The 14,799-nt window shown below is 45.8% G+C and overlaps 1 protein-coding gene across 4 annotated transcripts in view; it reads left to right on the top strand.

Moving 5' to 3' along the window:
* Positions 1-413: 413 nt before the first annotated feature.
* Positions 414-14,799, top strand: part of ACOT9 (acyl-CoA thioesterase 9) — a 32,679-nt gene continuing 18,293 nt past the window's right edge. For 2 of the 4 annotated variants that reach the window (XM_038757175.1, XM_038757177.1), the window contains exons 1-6: positions 414-505; positions 6,793-6,819; positions 7,931-7,976; positions 11,364-11,534; positions 11,637-11,674; positions 13,164-13,247. In XM_038757175.1, the coding sequence (XP_038613103.1) occupies positions 421-505; positions 6,793-6,819; positions 7,931-7,976; positions 11,364-11,534; positions 11,637-11,674; positions 13,164-13,247 (451 nt within the window). In that variant the 5' untranslated portion in view covers positions 414-420. The remainder of the gene's footprint in view (positions 506-6,792; positions 6,820-7,930; positions 7,977-11,363; positions 11,535-11,636; positions 11,675-13,163; positions 13,248-14,799) is intronic. The other 2 variants (XM_038757176.1, XM_038757178.1) reach the window with 2 other exon arrangements.

Below are 14,799 nucleotides of genomic sequence, written 5' to 3' on the forward strand. Positions count from 1 at the left end.
ATCGTCAGAACAAATAGAATTATAGCTGTAGATCACGTGAATGGTCTACATCCCTGTGAATGGATGAAGACCGTGAGCCCACCGTGGGACCACCTGATCACCTCGTATCCTCCCCAGCGCTTAGAACAGGGCTTTGCACATAGTAAGCGCTGAACAAACGCCAAAATTATTATTATTATTATGATTGAAATCGTCAGAAGAAATAGAATTATAGCTAGAGATCCTGTGAATGGTCTACATCCCTGTGAATGGGTGCCCCCCTTCTAGACTGTGAGCCCACTGTTGGGTCGGGACCGTCTCTATATGCTGCCAACTTGGACTTCCCAAGCGCTTAGTCCAGTGCTCTGCACACAGTAAGCGCTCAATAAATACGACTGATTGATTGATTGATTGATTCTCCTCCTCTGTTGCAGGTTCGACATGTTCAAAGGCGGCTTTTCGGTCCTGGGCAGAGCCCTGACCCCGGCGGCTAATGGGTCGCGCGCGCGGGCAACCATGGCTGAAGGTAAGGGGGGCCGCAAGGTCCACAATCTTGCTCCTTTCGTGGGTGGGCCCGGAGAGACGATTTTAGCGGGTCGGGGGGAGCCGACTGGAGTAGCCCAGGGTGGGCTGCCTCTTTATGGGGTTGTGGAGCGCTCAGTACAGTGCTCTGCACACAGTAAGCGCTCAATAAATACCCCTTTTAGACTGTGAGCCCACTGTTGGGTAGGGACTGTCTCTATATGTTGCCAATTTGTACTTCCCAAGCGCTTAGTACAGTGCTCTGCACATAGTAAGCGCTCAATAAATACGATTGACGATTGATGAATAAATACGATTGATAGATTGATTGGTGTCACCTCTGTGGGAGAAAAAAGAACCGCTCAACTGTTGCATCAGGTAGGGGTCTGTCTGGGTTGCTGGGAGAAGATGGGCGTGATCTTTTTTCCTTTTTTTTTCTGTGGGATTTGTTAAGCTCTTACGCCGTGTCAGGCACTGCAGTAGCTACTAATCTACCTGCCTCTTTGGTGGCCGAAAACGTCAGGAACCTGGGTCTGGGCTACTGATTTTGGGAGATGAAACTGATTTTTTAAGTCTAGCTAATTAGGTTAGACACGGTCCCTGTCCCACATGGGGCTCCAACTAATCTACCTGCCTCTTTGGTGGCCGAAAACGTCAGGAACCTGGGTTTGGGCTACTGATTTTGGGAAATGAAACTGATTTTTTAAATCTAGCTAATTAATTAGGTTAGACACAGTCCCTGTCCCACACGGGGCTCCAACTAATATACCTGACTCTTTGGTGGCCGAAAACATCAGGAACCTGGGTCTGGGCTACTGAAGAAATCTAAAGAAATGAAGATCGAGGAATTCTCTGACAGATTTTAAACGATCTGGAGTAGACACTGCTGTTGTGTCGATCAGTGGTATTTATTGTGCGCTTACCATGTGCAGAGTGCTGTATTAAGCGCTTGGGAGAGTCCAATGAAAGTGATTTTTAAAATCTAGTTCCTTTAAAGCAGGCCTCTTGCAGTTCTCAAGTCACTTATTTGCCCTAAAGAAATTGATCGAGGAATTCTCTGACAGATTTTAAACGATCTGGAGTAGACACTGCTGTTTTGTGTCGATCAGTGGTATTTATTGTGCGCTTACCGTGTGCAGAGCGCTGTATTAAGCGCTTGGGAGAGTCCAGTGAAACTGATTTTTTAAATCTGGTTCCTTTAAAGCAGGCCTCTTGCAGTTCTCAAGTCACTTATTTGCCCTAAAGAAATGAAGATGGAGGAATTCTCTGACAGATTTTAAACGATCTGGAGTAGACACTGCTGTTTTGTGTCGATCAGTGGTATTTATTGTGCGCTTACCGTGTGCAGAGCGCTGTATTAAGCGCTTGGGAGAGTCCAGTGAAACTGATTTTTTAAATCTGGTTCCTTTAAAGCAGGCCTCTTGCAGTTCTCAAGTCACTTATTTGCCCTAAAGAAATGAAGATTGAGGAATTCTCTGACAGATTTTAAACGATCTGGAGTAGACACTGCTGTTTTGTGTCGATCAGTGGTATTTATTGTGCGCTTACCGTGTGCAGAGCGCTGTATTAAGCGCTTGGGAGAGTCCAGTGAAACTGATTTTTTAAATCTGGTTCCTTTAAAGCAGGCCTCTTGCAGTTCTCAAGTCACTTATTTGCCCTAAAGAAATGGAGATCGAGGAATTCTCTGACAGATTTTAAACGATCTGGAGTAGACACTGCTGTTTTGTGTCGATCAGTGGTATTTATTGTGCGCTTACCGTGTGCAGAGCGCTGTTTTAAGCGCTTGGGAGAGTCCAGTGAAACTGATTTTTTAAATCTGGTTCCTTTAAAGCAGGCCTTTTGCAGTTCTCAAGTCACTTATTTGCCCTAAAGAAATGAAGATGGAGGAATTCTCTGACAGATTTTAAACGATCTGGAGTAGACACTGCTGTTTTGTGTCGATCAGTGGTATTTATTGTGCGCTTACCATGTGCAGAGCGCTGTATTAAGCGCTTGGGAGAGTCCAATGAAACTGATTTTTAAAATCTGGTTCCTTTAAAGCAGGCCTCTTGCAGTTCTCAAGTCACTTATTTGCCCTAAAGAAATGAAGATCGAGGAATCAGTGGTATTTATTGTGCGCTTACCGTGTGCAGAGCGCTGTATTAAGTGCTTGGGAGAGTCCAATGAAACTGATTTTTAAAATCTAGTTCCTTTAAAGCAGGCCTCTTGCAGTTCAGAAGTCACTTATTTGCCCTAAAGAAATGAAGACCGAGGAATTCTCTGACAGATTTTAAATGATCTGGAGTAGACACTGCTGTTTTGTGTCGATCAGTGGTATTTATTGTGCGCTTACCGTGTGCAGAGCACTGTATTAAGCGCTTGGGAGAGTCCAATGAAACTGATTTTTTAAATCTAGTTCCTTTAAAGCAGGCCTCTTGCAGTTCTCAAGTCACTTATTTGCCCTAAAGAAATGAAGATGGAGGAATTCTCTGACAGATTTTAAATGATCTGGAGTAGACACTGCTGTTTTGTGTCAATCAGTGGTATTTATTGTGCGCTTACTGTGTGCAGAGCGCTGTATTAAGCGCTTGGGAGAGTCCAATGAAACTGATTTTTTAAATCTAGTTCCTTTAAAGCAGGCCTCTTGCAGTTCTCAAGTCACTTATTTGCCCTAAAGAAATGAAGATCGAGGACTTCTCTGACAGATTTTAAACGATCTGGAGTAGACACTGCTGTTTTGTGTCGATCAGTGGTATTTATTGTGCGCTTACCGTGTGCAGAGCGCTGTATTAAGCACTTGGTAGAGTCCAATGAAACTGATTTTTTAAATCTAGTTCCTTTAAAGCAGGCCTCTTGCAGTTCTCAAGTCACTTATTTGCCCTAAAGAAATGAAGATCGAGGACTTCTCTGACAGATTTTAAACGATCTGGAGTAGACACTGCTGTTTTGTGTTGATCAGTGGTATTTATTGTGCGCTTACCGTGTGCAGAGCGCTGTATTAAGCGCTTGGGAGAGTCCAGTGAAACTGATTTTTAAAATCTGGTTCCTTTAAAGCAGGCCTCTTGCAGTTCTCAAGTCACTTATTTGCCCTAAAGAAATGAAGATCGAGGAATTCTCTGACAGATTTTAAACGATCTGGAGTAGACACTGCTGTTTTGTGTTGATCAGTGGTATTTATTGTGCGCTTACCGTGTGCAGAGCGCTGTATTAAGCGCTTGGGAGAGTCCAATGAAACTGATTTTTAAAATCTGGTTCCTTTAAAGCAGGCCTCTTGCAGTTCTCAAATCACTTATTTGTCCTAAAGAAGTGAAGATCGAGGAATTCTCTGACAGATTTTAAACGATCTGGAGTAGACACTGCTGTTTTGTGTCGATCAGTGGTATTTATTGTGTGCTTACCGTGTGCAGAGCGCTGTATTAAGCGCTTGGGAGAGTCCAGTGAAACTGATTTTTTAAATCTGGTTCCTTTAAAGCAGGCCTCTTGCAGTTCTCAAGTCACTTATTTGCCCTAAAGAAATGAAGATCGAGGAATTCTCCGACAGATTTTAAATGATCTGGAATAGACACTGCTGTTGTGTCGATCAGTGGTATTTATTGTGCGCTTACCGTGTGCAGAGCGCTGTATTAAGCGCTTGGGAGAGTCCAATGAAACTGATTTTTAAAATCTGGTTCCTTTAAAGCAGGCCTCTTGCAGTTCTCAAATCACTTATTTGCCCTAAAGAAATGGAGATCGAGGGATTCTCTGACAGATTTTAAACGATCTGGAGTAGACACTGCTGTTTTGTGTCGATCAGTGGTATTTATTGTGCGCTTACCGTGTGCAGAGCGCTGTATTAAGCGCTTGGGAGAGTCCAATGAAACTGATTTTTAAAATCTGGTTCCTTTAAAGCAGGCCTCTTGCAGTTCTCAAGTCACTTATTTGCCCTAAAGAAATGAAGACCGATGAATTCTCTGACAGATTTTAAACGATCTGGAGTAGACACTGCTGTTTTGTGTCGATCAGTGGTATTTATTGTGCGCTTACCGTGTGCAGAGCGCTGTATTAAGCGCTTGGGAGAGTCCAATGAAACTGATTTTTTAAATCTGGTTCCTTTAAAGCAGGCCTCTTGCAGTTCTCAAGTCACTTATTTGCCCTAAAGAAATGAAGATCGAGGAATCAGTGGTATTTATTGTGCGCTTACCGTGTGCAGAGCGCTGTATTAAGTGCTTGGGAGAGTCCAATGAAACTGATTTTTAAAATCTAGTTCCTTTAAAGCAGGCCTCTTGCAGTTCAGAAGTCACTTATTTGCCCTAAAGAAATGAAGACCGAGGAATTCTCTGACAGATTTTAAATGATCTGGAGTAGACACTGCTGTTTTGTGTCGATCAGTGGTATTTATTGTGCGCTTACCGTGTGCAGAGCACTGTATTAAGTGCTTGGGAGAGTCCAATGAAACTGATTTTTTAAATCTAGTTCCTTTAAAGCAGGCCTCTTGCAGTTCTCAAGTCACTTATTTGCCCTAAAGAAATGAAGATCGAGGAATTCTCTGACAGATTTTAAACGATCTGGAGTAGACACTGCTGTTTTGTGTCGATCAGTGGTATTTATTGTGCGCTTACCGTGTGCAGAGCGCTGTATTAAGTGCTTGGGAGAGTCCAGTGAAACTGATTTTTTAAATCTGGTTCCTTTAAAGCAGGCCTCTTGCAGTTCTCAAGTCACTTATTTGCCCTAAAGAAATGAAGATTGAGGAATTCTCTGACAGATTTTAAACGATCTGGAGTAGACACTGCTGTTTTGTGTCGATCAGTGGTATTTATTGTGCGCTTACTGTGTGCAGAGCGCTGTATTAAGCGCTTGGGAGAGTCCAATGAAACTGATTTTTAAAATCTGGTTCCTTTAAAGCAGGCCTCTTGCAGTTCTCAAGTTACTTATTTGCCCTAAAGAAATGAAGATCGAGGAGTTCTCCGACAGACTTTAAACGATCTGGAGTAGACACTGCTGTTGTGTTGATCAGTGGTATTGTGCGCTTACCGTGTGCAGAGCGCTGTATTAAGCGCTTGGGAGAGTCCAATGAAACTGATTTTTTAAATCTGGTTCCTTTAAAGCAGGCCTCTTGCAGTTCTCAAGTTACTTATTTGCCCTAAAGAAATGAAGATCGAGGAATTCTCCGACAGATTTTAAACGATCTGGAGTAGACACTGCTGTTGTGTTGATCAGTGGTATTTATTGTGCGCTTACCGTGTGCAGAGTGCTGTATTAAGCGCTTGGTAGAGTCCAATGAAACTGATTTTTTTAAATCTAGTTCCTTTAAAGCAGGCCTCTTGCAGTTCTCAAGTCACTTATTTGCCCTAAAGAAATGAAGACCGAGGAATTCTCTGACAGATTTTAAATGATCTGGAGTAGACACTGCTGTTTTGTGTCGATCAGTGGTATTTATTGTGCGCTTACCATGTGCAGAGCGCTGTATTAAGCGCTTGGGAGAGTCCAGTGAAACTGATTTTTTAAATCTGGTTCCTTTAAAGCAGGCCTCTTGCAGTTCTCAAGTCACTTATTTGCCCTAAAGAAATGGAGATCGAGGAATTCTCTGACAGATTTTAAACGATCTGGAGTAGACACTGCTGTTTTGTGTCGATCAGTGGTATTTATTGTGCGCTTACCATGTGCAGAGCGCTGTATTAAGCGCTTGGGAGAGTCCAGTGAAACTGATTTTTTAAATCTGGTTCCCCTGCTAATCAAGGCTAATCATGCCTTGCAGTTCTCAAGTCACTTATTTGCCCTAAAGGAATTAAGATCGAGGAATTCTCTGACAGATTTTAAACGATCTGGAGTAGACACTGCTGTTTTGTGTCGATCAGTGGTATTTATTGTGCGCTTACCGTATGCAGAGCGCTGTGTTAAGCGCTTGGGAGAGTCCAACACAGCCAAGTTGGTAGATAAGATCCCCGCACAAGGAGCTTAATTGTCGAGTAATTGTGTCGATTGATCGGATGGATTTTAGGGAACCGTGTCTCCTTATTTTCATGTGCTCTCCCAAGCACTGAGCACAGTGTCTAACTCACAGTGCTCAGCATACAACAGGCCCGCAGTCAATACAATTGATTGACTAGCATAGCTCCTGAGTGGAAAATTGAGTTCTGTTTGAAAATGGATCTTGAATTTACCGCTGACTAAATTAAACACTGTATAACAGAAGCGCAGAGTTGATCTTAACGGATTAGTTCAAACGGAATGCCGACTTTAAAGAAGATATAGAAGTCAAACCAATCCGTGATTTCAAATTGTCTTTGTGGGACGATACTGATCATCTAATTTGTTTTCCCTCCAATCATTCAGCGTGCACGCCTATACACGTGAATCAGGGTGTGTGGTAATGTGCATTTTTTTTTGGCTATTTCTGCCTTTACGCTCTACTACTTTTCTCTTGCTTTCTCTTCACGAGGGTTTTCCAAAACAAGAGGGCATTTTTCTCTCTGCTCCCCTGACGGGCCTCGAGTTTTAGCTTGAAAGCTCCGGCAGGGAATCGCGCTTTGGCAAAAATAAACATATTTCTGAGGCCTCGGAGACTGTGAGCCCACTGTAGGGTAGGGACCGTCTCTATATGTTGCCAACTTGGACTTCCCAAGCGCTTAGTACAGTGCTCTGCACACAGTAAGCGCTCAATAAATACGATTGATTAATTTGAAGCACGGCTTTTCATTTCGTGTCAAAACGTAGAAGCCCTGCGTGATGGCGATGGTATTCGTTAAGCGCCCTTCGAAGCGCTGGAAAAATTGTGGCATTTGTTAAGCGCTTACTATGTGCCAGGCACTGTACTGAGCGCTGGGGTGGATGCGAGCAAATTGGGTTGGATGCGGTCCCTGTCCCACCCGGGCCTTAATCCCCATTGAGAAGCAGCGTGGCTCAGTGGAAAGAGCCCGGGCTTTGGAGTCAGAGGTCATGGGTTCAAATCCCGTCTCCGCCAACTGCCAGCTGTGTGACTTCGGGCAAGTCGCTTCACTTCTCTGTGCCTCAGTTACCTCATCTGTAAAATGGGGATGAAGACTGTGAGCCCCCCGTGGGACAACGTGATCACCTTGTATCCTCCCCAGCGCCTAGAACAGTGCTTCGCACATAGTAAGCGCTTAACAAATACCATCATCATCATTGTACAGACGAGGGAACTGAGGCTCAGAGGAGTGAAGGGAGTCATCATTAATCGTATTTATTGAGCGCTTACTGTGTGCAGAGCACTGTACTAAGAGCTTGGGAAGCGCAAGTTGGCAACATATAGAGGCGGTCCCTACCCAACGGTGGGCTCACAGTCTAAAAGGAGTCGCCCAAGGTCACACAACCACCACGTGGCGGAGCCGGGATTAGAACCCAGACCCTCTTCCTTCCGAACCACTAACCGCTTAAGAAGTCACTCACGGACTAACCCCCGTCGGCGGCGCGCTTTTCCGCTGGTGATCCTTCCTCTTTGGTTCGCTTACAGTTCGGAATAGATTGCGGGATATAGTCGGAGCTTCCGCCAACTGGAGGTACGGTGACAATCCGGGGCGTCCCGGGAATCTGGCGCTTCTCTTTCCGGCTCAGCCTGCTGGGTTACCGGTCATCTGTGGGGGTCTTGAGGTTGGGGGCTGAGTTCATCAAGACTGTAAACTCACTGTGGGCAGGGAATGTGTCTGTTTATTATATTGTCCTTTCCCAAGCATACGATTGAATGAATGAATCAATCAATCAATCAGTCAATCAATCGTATTTATCGTAAATCGTATTTACACAGTAAGCGCTCAATAAATTCATTCATTCATTCAGTCGTCTTCACTGAGCGCTTACTGGGTGCAGAGCACTGGGAGATACAAGTTGGCAACGATAAATACGATTAAATTCATTCATTCAATCGTCTTCACTGAGCGCTTACTGGGTGCAGAGCACTGGACTAAGCGCTTGGGAAATACAAGTTGGCAACAATATATACGATTAAATTCATTCATTCAATCGTCTTCACTGAGCGCTTACTGGGTGCAGAGCACTGGACTAAGCGCTTGGGAAATACAAGTTGGCAACAATAAATACGATTGAATTCATTCAGTCAATCGTATTCACTGAGCACTTACTGGGTGCAGAGCACTGGACTAAGCGCTTGGGAAATACAAGTTGGCAACAATAAATACGATTGAATTCATTCATTCATTCACTGAGCGCTTACTGGGTGCAGAGCACTGGACTAAGCGCTTGGGAAATACAAGTTGGCAACAATAAATACGATTGAATTCATTCATAAAATCGTCTTCACTGAGCGCTTATTGGGTGCAGAGCACTGGACTAAGCGCTTGGGAAATACAAGTTGGCAACAATAAATACGATTGAATTCATTCATTCGATCGTCTTCACTGAGCGCTTACTGTGTGCAGAGCACTGGACTGAGCGCTTGGGAGATACAAGTTGGCAACAATAAATACGATTGAATTCATTCATTCAGTCAGTTGTATTGAGCGCTTACTGGGTGCAGAGCACTGGACTAAGCGCTTGGGAAATACAAGTTGGCAACGATAAATACGATTGAATTCATTCAGTCAATCGTATTCACTGAGCACTTACTGGGTGCAGAGCACTGGACTAAGCGCTTGGGAAATACAAGTTGGCAACAATAAATACGATTGAATTCATTCATTCATTCACTGAGCGCTTACTGGGTGCAGAGCACTGGACTAAGCGCTTGGGAAATACAAGTTGGCAACAATAAATACGATTGAATTCATTCATTCAATCGTCTTCACTGAGCGCTTATTGGGTGCAGAGCACTGGACTGAGCGCTTGGGAAATACAAGTTGGCAACGATAAATACGATTGAATTCATTCGATCGTATTTATTGAGCGCTTACTGTGTGCAGAGCACTGGACTAAGCGCTTGGGAAATACAAGTTGGCAACAATAAATACGATTGAATTCATTCATTCAGTCGTCTTCACTGAGCGATTACTGTGTGCAGAGCACTGGACTAAGCGCTTGGGAAATACAAGTTGGCAACAATAAATACGATTGAATTCATTCATTCAATCGTCTTCACTGAGCGCTTACTGGGTGCAGAGCACTGGACTAAGCGCTTGGGAAATACAAGTTGACAATAAATACGATTGAATTCATTCATTCATTCACTGAGCGCTTACTGGGTGCAGAGCACTGGACTAAGCGCTTGGGAAATACAAGTTGGCAACAATAAATACGATTGAATTCATTCATTCAATCGTCTTCACTGAGCGCTTACTGTGTGCAGAGCACTGGACTAAGCGCTTGCTAAATACAAGTTGGCAGCAATAAATACGATTTCATTCATTCAATCGTCTTCACTGAGCGCTTACTGGGTGCAGAGCACTGGACTAAGCGCTTGGGAAATACAAGTTGGCAACGATAAATATGATTGAATTCATTCATTCATTCAGTCGTGTTTATTGAGCGCTTACGGTGTGCAGAGCACTGTACTAAGCGCTTAGGAAGTACAAGTTGGCAATATAGAGAGACGGTATTTATTGAGCGCTAACTGTGTGCAGAGCACTGTACTAAGTGCTTAGAGAAGCAGCGTGGCTCAGTGGGAAGAGCCCGGGCTTTGGAGTCAGAGGTCATGGGTTCGAATCTCGGCTCCGCCACTTGTCAGCTGGGTGACTTTGGGCAAGTCACTTCACTTCTCTGGGCCTCAGTTACCTCATCTGTAAAATGGGGATTAGGACTGTGAGCCCCCCCATGGGACAACCTGATTACCTTGTATCCCCCCAGCGCTAGAACAGTGCTTTGCACAGAGTAAGCGCTTAATAAATGCCATTATTATTATTATTATTATTATTAGAAGTTGGCAACATATAGAGACGGTCCCTACCCAGCAACGGGCTCACAGTCTAGGAGGGGGAGACAGGGAACAAAACAAAACATATGGACAGGTGTCATCGGGACCGTGTCTCTATGTTGCCAACTTGGACTTCCCAAGCGCTTAGTACAGTGCTCTGCACACAGTAAGCACTCAATAAATACGATTGATTGATTACTCTATTTTATTTGTACGTATTTATTCTATTTATTTTATTTTGTTAATATGTTTTGTTGTCTGTCTCCCCCTTCTAGACTGTGAGCCCACTGTTGGGTAGGGACCGTGTCTATATGTTGCCAACTTGTACTTTCCAAGCGCTTAGTACAGTGCTGTGCACACAGTAAGTGCTCTATAAATATGATTGACTGAATGAATGAATGTATATACGTATATATATTTGTACGTATTTATTTATTTTATTTGTACATATTTATTCTATTTTGTTAATGTGTTTTGTTGTCTGTCTCCCCCTTTTAGGCTGTGAGCCCACTGTTGGGTAGGGACCGTCTCTATATGTTGCCAACTTGTACTTCCCAAGCGCTTAGTCCAGTGCTCTGCACACAGAAAGCGCTCAATAAATACGATTGATTGATTGATTGACTGATCAGAACATGTAGAAGTAAAGCTAAATGCACATCATTAACAAAATAAATGGAATAGTAAATATGTACAAGTAAAATAAATAGAGTAATCAATCTGGACAAACGTATAGACAGGTGCTGTGGGGAGGGGAATCAATCAATCAATCATATTTATTGAGCGCTTACTGTCTGCAAAGCACTGTACTAAGCGCTTGGGAAGTACAAGTTGGCAACATATAGAGACGGTCCCTACCCAACAGTGGGCTCACAGTCTAAAAGAAGGAGGGGAAGGAGGTAGGGCGGAGGGGATGGGGAGGAGGAGAGGAAAAAGGGGGCTCAGTGTGGGAAGGCCTCTTGGAGGAGGTGAGCTCTCAGTAGGGCTTTGAAGGGAGGAAGAAAGCGAGCTTGGTGGATGGGCAGAGGGATTGGGGGCATAATGAATGAGTTCCTGTCACGGGGGTCCCATCCTCTGTCCTCCTCAGAGACCACGTGCAAGCCATGGAGGAGCGGAAACTACTCCACTCCCTCCTGGCCAAGGACCAGAAAGACCTGCCTCCGCGGAGGATGAAGGACAGCTTCATCGAGGTTCTCCTGCCCCTCGGGAGCCAGCCCCAACTGCGGGAGAAATACCTGAATTTTCACAACACCGTTCGGTAAATAGCTGGGCCGGCCTCATCGACCGTGCCGGGCGGCCGACCGTCCGCCTTGGGGGCCGGCGGGGGGCCGGGCGGTGACGTTTCGGCCTTTTCTTTCAGGTTCGGCCGGATCCTGGAAGACCTGGACAGCTTAGGAGGTGAGAGACGGAGACAGATCGATAGAGAGAGAGAGAAAGAGGCAGAGAGAGCCTCAATCAATCATCAATCAATCGTATTTATTGAGCGCTTCCTGTGTGCAGAGCACTGGACCAAGCGCTTGGGAAGTCCAAGTTGGCAACGTATAGAGACGGTCCCTACCCAACAGCGGGCTCACAGGCTAGAAGGGGGAGGCAGAGAACAAAACCAAACATATTAACAAAATAAAATCAATAGAATAGATATGTACAAGTAAAATAAATAGAGTAATAAATACGTACAAACATATATACAGGTGCTGTGGGGAAGGGAAGGAGGTAAGGTGGGGGAGATGGAGAGGAAGGAGGGGGCTCAGTTTCCTTGTCTGTAAAATGGAGATTAACTACTTGGTATCAATCAATCAATCAATCAATCGTATTTATTGAGCGCTTACTATGTGCAGAGCACTGTACTAAGCGCTTGGGAAGTACAAATTGGCATCACATAGAGACAGTCCCTACCCAACAGTGGGCTCACAGTCTAAAAGGGGGAGACAGAGAACAGAACCAAACATACCAACAAAGTAAAATAAGTAGGATAGAAATGTACAAGTAAAATAAAAAAATAAATAAATAGAGTAATAAATATGTACAACCATATATACATATATACAGGTGCTGTGGGGAAGGGAAGGAGGTAAGACGGGGGGATGGAGAGGGGGACGAGGGGGAGAGGAAAGAAGGGGCTCAGTCTGGGAAGGCCTCCTGGAGGAGGTGAGCTCTCAGCAGGGCCTTGAAGGGAGGAAGAGAGCGAGCTTGGCGGACGGGCAGAGGGATTGGGGGCATTCCGGGCCCGGGGGAGGACGTGGGCCGGGGGTCGATGGCGGGACAGGCGAGAGCGAGGTACAGTGAGGAGATTAGTGGTGGAGGAGCGGAGGGTGCGGGCTGGGCTGGAGAAGGAGAGAAGGGAGGTGAGGTAGGAGGGGGCGAGGGGATGGATGGACAGCCTTGAAGCCCAGGGTGAGGAGTTTCTGCCTGATGCGCAGATTGATCGGTAGCCATTGGAGGTTTTTGAGGAGGGGAGTAATATGTCCAGAGCGTTTCTGGACAAAGATAATCCGGGCAGCAGCATGAAGTATGGATTGAAGTGGAGAGAGACACGAGGATGGGAGATCAGAGAGAAGGCTGGTGCAGTAGTCCAGACGGGATAGGAGGAGAGCTTGAATGAGCAGGGGAGCGGTTGGGATGGAGAGGAAAGGGCGGATCTTGGCAATGTTGCGGAGCTGAGACCGGCAGGTTTTGGTGACAGCTTGGATGTGAGGGGTGAATGAGAGAGCGGAGTCGAGGATGACACCAAGGTTGCGGGCTTGTGAGACGGGAAGGATGGTAGTGCCGTCAACAGAGATGGGAAGTATCGACAGACAAGTAGCGAACCCAAGTCCTCTGATGCGCAGGCTTTTTCCCGCTGGTCCCCGCTGCTTTTCTGGTTGATCCAGTTTCTGTTCCTCCGCAGTCCTCGTCTGCTACACTCACACCAAGGTCCAGTCGGCTCAGAGGTCGCCCCTGTCGATCGTCACGGCCCTGGTGGATAAAATTGGTAAGCGACGACACCCCGCTCGCCAGCTGTGTGATCTTGGGCAAGTCACTTAACTTCTCTGGGCCTCAGTTCCCTCATCTGGAAAATGGGGACTAAGACTGTGAGCCCCGCGTGGGGCAACCTGATCACCTTGTATCTCCCCCAGCGCTTAGAACAGTGCTTTGCACATAGTAAGCGCTTAACAAATGCCATCATTATTATTAGTATTGTACTTCCCAAGCGCTTAGTACAGTGCTCTGCACACAGTAAGCGCTCAATAAATACGATTGATTGATTGATTGATTGACACGTGGCCTTCGGGGTCCGAGCAGTTTTCCCCCTGTTGAAGGAAACTGCGTGTTTTCTTTTTGGTGTCTTCACAGTTGCGTCCCCTCATCCGCCTCTAACACTCCCCGGTTTTGTCGTTGCTTAACATCGCACTGCCTCTTTTCCTGTGGTATTTGCTAAGCGCTTACTTGGCACCATCATCAATCGTATTTATTGAGCGCTTACTGTGTGCAGAGCACTGTACTAAGCGTTTAACTTGGCACCAGGCCCTGTACGAAGCACTGGGGTGGGTACAAGCTAATCAGGTTGGACGCAGTCCCTGCCCCACATGGGGCTCACGGCCTTCGCCCCCATTTTACAGATGAAGGCACCGAGGCACTGAAGAGTCAAGTGATTTGCCCCAGGTCACGCTGCAGACAAGTGGCAGAGTCAGGATTAGAACCCAGGCCCTTCTGACACCCAGGCTCGGGCTCTCTCCGCTCGGGCGTGCTGCTTCGTGCCCACCTATCAGTTTAGAGAAGCAGCGTGGCTCAGTGGAAAGAGCACGGGCTTTAGAGTCCGAGGTCATGGGTTCGAATCCCGACTCCACCATATGTCTGCTGTGTGATCTTGGGCAAGTCACTTAACTTCTCTGGGCCTCAGTTACCTCATCGGTAAAATGGGGATTAAGACTGTGAGCCCCACGTGGGACAACCTGATCACCCTGTATCCTCCCCAGCGCTTAGAGCAGTGCTTTGCACATAGTAAGCGCTTAACAAATGCCAATTATTATTATTATTATTATTATTATTATTTTCCAGATGCAGGAACCCCAGTTTCTCCCGAATTACTCAGCCTGGTCGTTTCCTGGCACTGGGATTCTTAGTACAGTGCTCAGCACGCAGTTGTGCTCAATAAATACGATTGAATAATAATAATAATGATGATGATGGTATTTATTAAGCACTGTTCTAAGCGCTGGGGCGGTTACAAGGTGATCAGGTTGTCCCTCAGGGGGCTCACAGTTTTAATGCCCATTTTCCAGATGAGGTAACTGAGGCCCAGAGAAGTGAAGTGACTTGCCCAGAGTCACCCAGCTGACAATTGGCAGAGCCAGGGTTTGAACCCACGACCTCTGACTCCAAAGCCCGGGCTCCTTCCACTGAGCCACGCTGCCTCTCGAGCGAAATGAGTTAATTCATTCATTCATTCAATCGTATTTATTGAGCGCTTACTGTGTGCAGAGCACTGGACTAAGCGCTTGGGAAGTACAAGTCGGCAACATAGAGAGACGGTCCCTACCCAA

This window comes from Tachyglossus aculeatus, chromosome 15, assembly GCF_015852505.1.
Source record: "Tachyglossus aculeatus isolate mTacAcu1 chromosome 15, mTacAcu1.pri, whole genome shotgun sequence".
NCBI classification, from domain to species: Eukaryota; Metazoa; Chordata; class Mammalia; order Monotremata; family Tachyglossidae; genus Tachyglossus; species Tachyglossus aculeatus.